General features: G+C 38.3%; 1 protein-coding gene across 1 annotated transcript in view; it reads right to left on the bottom strand.

Moving 5' to 3' along the window:
• Positions 1 to 779: 779 nt before the first annotated feature.
• PRODH (proline dehydrogenase 1) overlaps positions 780 to 7,825 on the bottom strand; it is a 142,422-nt gene continuing 135,376 nt past the window's right edge. Inside the window, exons 13-14 of the mRNA XM_063454610.1 lie at positions 2,608 to 2,696; positions 780 to 2,138 (exon numbers count right to left, since the gene is read on the bottom strand). Of these exons, the coding sequence (XP_063310680.1) occupies positions 1,948 to 2,138; positions 2,608 to 2,696 (280 nt within the window). The 3' untranslated portion in view covers positions 780 to 1,947. The remainder of the gene's footprint in view (positions 2,139 to 2,607; positions 2,697 to 7,825) is intronic.

The following is a 7,825-nucleotide window of genomic DNA, read 5'->3' as shown; positions in this document are numbered from 1 at the left end:
GAAATAGCAATCTGAGAAGTGCAAAGAGTTTATAAAATTATTTATATATTTGTATCATCTGCCCATTACTTCAATTGGCAAGATCATGTAACATTGTCATATGACATTATCTTTAAACCTATTCTTTCGGAATGACCAGGAAAAAAATGTAGTAAATCACAGATGAACGTGTACAAATGATTTTGACATTTCAGGTTATCTGCCTTTTCATCTATTATCTAGATATCAAGTTCTCACTATCTTTCCACTCCCACAGAGTTAGCAAATGTTTATTGGCATAGGAGAGCATGCAGACTTCCTGGTCTAGACAGATGGGCAAGGCTCTCAGCATAATACAGGAAATTAAGAAACTTTAAAGGTAAACATTTGTTTATTGCATGCATGGCCTAAAAGTCCTACTGTAGTAGCCAATTAGCCTGGAGAAACAATGGTACACTTACCAGAGTGTGTTTCTACTAGTAAGGCCTGAATCTTCACTTGTCAAAGGATAGAGGGCGAGTGGAAATGTTTAACCATGAATACATTGTGGATATAAAGCATTACAAATAGGTCACCTTCAGAAGTATGGGAAGATGAAATAACGAGTGCTTAAGAGCACTATAAATGTTGGACTGAATTGGGTCACATATATTGTTGTGGAGGAGGGTATTTTGCCATCAAAGGAGGTAGACCCTGGAGAGGATTTAACAAAATGTCATGATCTGAAATAATGCACAAAATTACCATGAGCACAGAGGAGCTTATATTTTCCTTTAAACACCAGCAGATTGCACTAAAAAAAATAAAGTGACAAATAAAGTGTCAAATGCATTTCTAGAACTGTACAGGTTTAAAAGCACAAGAGAGAATGAAATAATATGGTGTAATTGCATTTAAATGACCTGACATGCAATTGATAGCAGAAAAGGAGCAACTATAGCATGCTAAAACCAAACATTTTTAAAGGAACACACAAGGTAATTTGATGAAGAGTACAATCTATTCATGAGGAGTTTATTCACAATATAACTAATCAAATTCTGAATTGTTGGCCAAAATTTGGCAAATTGAAAAAAGATTTAGTCAAAAATTGACTATTTTAGCCGTTCAGTTTTCAATTAATTATTCAGTGAATAAACCCAATCTCTGTTTAAGCAAGATTAGGTACATTTATATTCCCTAAAAAAATAAATAAAAAAATAGCTTGGTCTACCAAACATGCAAATGCACGGAACCAATCCAAATGACATACGTTCATCAAATCTACATAAAACAGTTAGGGAAGGTTGCTGAAATCACCTATCATGCAAGTTAAAAAGATAAGCTATGGTGTCAATTCTTCCTTGATATCCAATTAATATAGAAAACACAGGAACAAAACAGAGTTTTTAACCATCTTATACAATGAGAAGCTATACACTCACGCATTGTAGAGCAATGATCTGCTCACACTGGTATAAAAGTGAAGATCATTACTGTAAAAATTTATTTCTATTACTGTTCCATGGACCCAAATATGTTGCGTTGACAATATTACTGTATTGTTTTTCCCTCATGAACAGATGAATACATAGGAAAGATTATGAGGAAAACAGTATATTTGGATATCACAGAAGACACTTCAGTTTGTGCGTACAAATCACTTAATATATTTTATAACTATTCTTACACATTACGTTCTATTTTTCTGCATAAAGATATCAAATAGGGATCAAGTTACATAGGTCCTATGTTTTCCTAAATTCATATGCATTATTTTATATTAATAACACTAACATTAAGATAAAACCATCCATAGGTTTATACAGCAATATTTCCTATGTGACATTTTATATTGTCCAATGTCCAAGAAGTAAAATCCTCTGAAAATGTTAGTCCCTTGTAATGTGGGTTTGGCATAAAGTTTAGGGGGAAAAAAGAAGAGAAAAAAGAAAAATGAATAAACTTTTGACAACATTGTATGTCTCCCTAGAATTCAGGGCTGTAGAACAGATTTCCAGTAACAGCACGCCTTTTTATCTCCTTCCACAAGAGTTCCCTCTCTCGAGCAGCACCCTTCATAATTCCACGGTTCTCTTGTGCCCTCCGGGACAGGTAAGGCAGGACTTCATTTACAGGTCCATATGGGACATATTTATAAACTGGATAACCTGCCTGACCTGTTAACAAAACAGAGATGTAATTAATAAAATAATTTAAAAACTAGTATATTATATCACGTTATTCAGTTTTGTGTCAGTGTTTTTATTCTTTCTTATTTAAAACTGCTTGTAAAATAAAAGCAATTTATAAAAAAAGTATGAAAGGATGTATCAAATTTACAGATCTTTCAGGATGTGATAATCACAATCATGTGAGCATCACACACTCTTCTGTAGCCCATTAAGAACCAATGGTGGACACATCTGTCCTTGCGGGTTCTACCCTGGAATGGAATATTCTATTCATTTAGAGACATAACTGCACAGAAAAGTCAATCAAGATAGCTCGAATAATATTTGCCCTTGGGGGACTAATAAAAAGCACAAGAATGTTTACTTAGTAGGCTGCTTAAAGCCAGTTTCTTTTGCAGTTAGACAGTGTAGCCTTCAGCAATGAAAATTAGGACTTGATTATGTTAACACTTACCAAGTGGGAAGCTGATCTGATCGCACATCCCCAGCAATTGCCCAAAATACACCTTTTTCTCATTAGGATAAATACCTAGCTCATTCATCCTGCAAACAGATGAATAAACATGATCAAAGTGAATTAAATTGAGATAATTTTATAACTAATTATAGGACCTTAATCTCATAAGATGATATGCCAAAAGTCTACAAAGAAGTAAAGTTTTGTACCAGTTAACTGTAAGATTTTTTAATGTCAAGGACAGTGGACATGAGCAAGCAGCACAGCATACATTAAAAGGCTTAATTAAGTAACAAAGCTTTGCCACTGGTCATAAGGTTTGCAGAAATCTATCCCAATACACTAACTCGAAAAGAGCGTTGTTTTAGCATTAGAAAAATAATAATAATTAAAGGAAATGTATTCAGCTTATAAACTTGCTGGGACTATAAGGGTAGCAGTGTGTAGCGAGACTTGCAGGATTTGTGAAGATGGTATATGTAGATGGAAAAAAATAGCTTGAACAATAAAAGACTTGACATGCAATTTAAAAGTGTGATATTGCAACAGCGCTGCAACTTTTGGATGCCCCAGCAACTTCCAAAAATATAGGGCACTGGAGACATTTATGAAATAAGTGATGTATTGTTCAGTCATTTGAAGAATCCTTTATCACCATGGTAAGGAATAACAATACCCAAGTAAATGGAAATTTAAAAAGGTTACTCCAAGCATCATAACCACCACAGTTTGCTGGCCCTGTTTCCAGGTAAAAAACAAACAAACTGTTTTTGCAACAAAATATGCATGACAGGAATGAATATGCACCAAATTGACTTTAGCAAGCCTGGAATTCTAGTTCCAGCTTGGAAAGGACACCCTATTAAAGGAGCACTATAGTGCCAGGAAAACAAACCCGTTTTCCTGGCACCATAGGTTATTAGGTTCCCTAGCTGAAGTGGTCTGGGTGCCTATAGTGGTCCTTTAATACTGCCAGAATTGGATTGCACCTTTGTCAAGAGATGGGTTAAACTTTGTATGTGCAGCGTTTCAAAATGAAACACTGCAAATACAGACTCCAGGCACCATGACTACTTCAAATGACTGATTTGAATGTTTAACTAGCATTTTTGTCATACTGCTGTGCAGGTAATCTGCCATCAGCTAAAGGAATACAGTGGTCTTTGCATATAGTTCAATTTTGGACAAAAGCCTGCTTCTCTGAACTCTATAAGATGCTGTGTTTGAAATATACAAGGGATGCAATTCTTCAAAGCATTTCAGTATTGGATGCTTCTACAAACAGCCCATAGATCCGAGTGTTCTAAGTGGTGAGTAACAAGTTCCTTAGGACAACAGGGAATTATGCTGCACCACTTTTATTTTTTTTTTACATTTTTTTAATTCTTTATTTTATTGGTGCAGATATTAAACAAGCAGCTTTGCACTGCCACAACAGCAGGTGCCAACAGATTTGTAGTCATATGGTAACAGTAGTATGACATCAAAAACATTGCACATTTTTTTAATTTATTTTTTTACAGGGGGATTTTATTAACGACACGGAGGCTCCTATTATGCTCTTTAATTTCCCTCAGCAGCGAAGAGAGATGTATCCGAAAGAGAAACAAATAAACATAACATCGCATAGTAACTGTGCAACCAATCAGTATCCAGCATGTGGGGTTGCACTCTTCAACTCTTCCTCTTTCTTCGCTGCTCCCTCAGACCAGCTAAGTACAATTTTGTTCTGCTATATTCCGCTGTATTTTAGAGTTTAACGTTACTATCTTTCTGGCTGTATTATTTATGCCTTAGTTACCTTGAATGTATGTTTTATATACTGTCTAGGGCTGTGATGGTGAACCTTTTTGAGCCCGAGTGCCCAAACCGCAATACATGCCATCTTTTTTTTTCTCAAAGTGCCAACACGGCAATTAAACCTGAATACTGTCCGAGCTAATTAACATCTTCTGTTTTAAAAGAACACAGCAGAGTCCAATGATACAAATTTTAAATAATGATATAAATAGATAAAATTAAGCTTAGATTTATTAGTATCTCCAACAAATGCAATACATACACACAGACTGCTGAACACATTCACACACGATATGCTTAATACATACACACACCGACACACAGGCAGACTGCTAAATACACACACACAGACTGCTAAATACATACACACACACAGTCTGCTGAATACGGCCCCCTCCCCTCGTGACCTGTGGGCCGCGTGCCCACAGAGAGGGCCCGGTGTGCCACCTGTGGCACGCGTGCCATAGATTCGCCATCACTGGTCTAGGGAGTGTACCTGTTTTTTTTACTGCCTGTTTGGGGTGGCCTGATACCCACCCTCCCTCCCCTCGAGGACGCCTTCCCTGCCTCCCTCTCAGCGACTACTGGCCCAGAATCGGGGTTCCCCCTCCACATCTGTTCCCTCTCACCGACCATGGGAAATCGTGGTCGCCGGGACCCACCGCGGCCTTTGCTGCTTGCTTACACTTTATCTGGGTGCTGTTCACAAGCTTTTTCGTGTGCAGGGGCGCCGTTCATTTCCACGGCCGCGCATGCAAAGCCCTGAGCGAACACTCTATACCCCCTCCACTTGACCAGGAGACTCCTGGCTTAACTGACACGCCTCAGGCTGTCTAGGATTGCACGCAACAACCGTGCAACAGAGCCACTGGCTGGGCAAAAGCTTACGGCCAGAACTTGGAAAAGGACGAAAGCCCATGAGATTCAAAAGTGAGGAGGAGGGATCAGACAAGACATACTCAGATCCTTATGAGGCCGAGATATCTGAGGGTGAGGACCTCACAGGGAAGCATTTTGCCTTTGCAACATCTAATAAGGCTAAGACGTCTGATCTATCAGATCTGGCAGGGTAAGGCGAACTCAGGGTTGCCAAGGCAACCCCTGCATTCGACTATATGACCTATGCTCCGCAGAGTGGTAAATACAGGAGCATATTGCGCAATACCAGAAGATTATTATAGTAAAAAAGTAAACCAGACTCATCATGCATGTTTGAGTGCTTATGGAGCTCATAATCCGTAACAGAATGATAAGCTATGAGATAATACCACTGGGTACTGCCCACACACTTCAGACAATATATAAAACAAGAGGAAAAAAAAAAACCAAAAAGCAAATTATATTCAATCTTTCAGATCTCCCTGTACTGTAGCATTACATTAAGGATAAGCTGATGATAGAGGTGTGTGGTTGGTGGTCAAGTCAGCTCCAGAACTTCTGGCATGTAGCGTTGAGTCATGCCTCAAAGCTTCTCCCTCCAGTCCCTGCTTCCAGTGCACGGTTGGTTGAGCAGTGGTTCAGCACGGCGGCCATTTTTGACTCTCCACACGGTCAAAGTTTCTTTAAACTGCGAGGCCTTTGCTGCAGGGAGGTGAGATTCCCTAGTGGGGACCAGGAAAAACCCCACCGGTCCAAAGGGGGGGAAAAGCGTGGCACAGGAAGCACAGGATTCTTCAGACAGGTGAGAGATCGGCCGCGTCTCTCACCTCACAGCCACCAGCAGGCCGCAGAAAGCTTAGGGACCCAGTTTGCATGCTCTAGAGACAGGAATATAAGTGCTGGAGGTGCACAAGTATCCTCACTGTAGTTTGAAGCATTTGCTGTTTGAAACAGAGCAGGATTGCAAGTCTTATTAGTTAAAATTAATAAGTTGAAGAGCTCCCTCAGCCTGCTTCCTTGATAGCCCAGCCCCGCCCCCCTCTGCATCACTTTTTTTTCCTCTCCCCACTCTGATTTCTTTAAAAACAAACAAATGAATAGCAAAAGAACATTCTATCTTTGGTTATAATAATTTTATATACTTATAAGCATTACAGGGATACTATAGTCACCTGAACAACTTCAGCTTATTGAGGTTGTTCAGGTGAGAACTATAGCTCCCTGCAGCCTCTCATGTAAACACTGTATTTACTGAGAAAATACAGTGTTTGCAACTAGAGGTGTTACTAGCTTCAAATGTAGTCACTCAGACTGCCGCCAGAGGAACTTCTGAGTTGAATGAATGTATAATTCGCATTCATCTTCACTTTTGACGTCTTCACGCTTGGGTGAAAACGTCAAACGTACTTTCAGCAGACAGGAGATAGGAGGCACTGTGAACGTGTCTCCTTTGTCCTGTAGTAACCCCGGAGCCTGTCAGCAATGAAGAGCCGACAGTGTAGGAGATAAGATCTCCTGCACACAGCGTCGGCTCGAGCTGACAGGCTGAAGACCGGAGACCGAGCAGGAGGGGAGGATCCAAACTGTAAGTAAATTTATATTGTTACTGAGTGTAGGTGAGCGACAGTGTGAATGTAGGTGAGAGATAGAGTGACAGAGAGAAATATTTACTATAACATTATTACAAACGATTATTAACATTTAATTGTTTTATATTAAAGAAACCTGACCTGTCTTCCAAAATAATTGGCAATTATTAACATTTTCACTCAAATGACTTTTTATATTTTATAATGAATTGCTTGGTTCTGTCAAAACTGTCAGTAATGTATGACTTTCCATTACCTAAAAACATTAACTGTACTACATTAAAAATTAAATATAGATTTGTGAGACACTGTCATAGCAAATAAAGGGAATGGATCATACATTTTACAAAAATAAATAATTTAAAAAACATCAGAAACCGAAAATGACAATACATGAATTAACAGTCTATTACAAAGTTCGTTGCGTGGATAGACAGCCTTCACTAGATTAAACCTGTGACATCACTGGTGTTTGCTGGTGGAAGTCACATCATTTAAAAAAAAAAAAAAAAAAAAAAATGATTTTTTTTATATTATGTTTACATTTACCTATATTTAACAGTTATACATTTGTGAGGTGTGAAAAATACATTGAAAAGTAGAAATTCACACCCCTATGCTGCAACTGTGAGCCTTCATCAGTCAGAGAAGATTAGAAATGAAACAGTGTTTTATATTTCTCCTCTTCAGACAAGGCAAATCCAATAAACATTGCAGATGAACGGGATTATGATGTAATTTGCTAAATCATTAATCGAAATTAAAAATAAAAGATCATGACATGGAAAAAGATTAACACATGGTATAGCTGATTTTCAGTGTTTTAGACAAGGGTGTAAATTCCAGTTAAATGACAGTTCCCCTTTAAATTCTGTAAGCAGTGTAATACTAAGAGCAAATCAATAGAACAGACATTTTTGAAGCTTCTCTGGACACGTGGAAAATGG

The sequence above is a fragment of the Pelobates fuscus genome, chromosome 5 (genome assembly GCF_036172605.1).
Source record: "Pelobates fuscus isolate aPelFus1 chromosome 5, aPelFus1.pri, whole genome shotgun sequence".
Lineage (NCBI taxonomy): Eukaryota > Metazoa > Chordata > Amphibia > Anura > Pelobatidae > Pelobates > Pelobates fuscus.
Note: the sequence above shows the minus strand (reverse complement) of the source record. Positions and strands in the feature narration are given on the sequence as shown.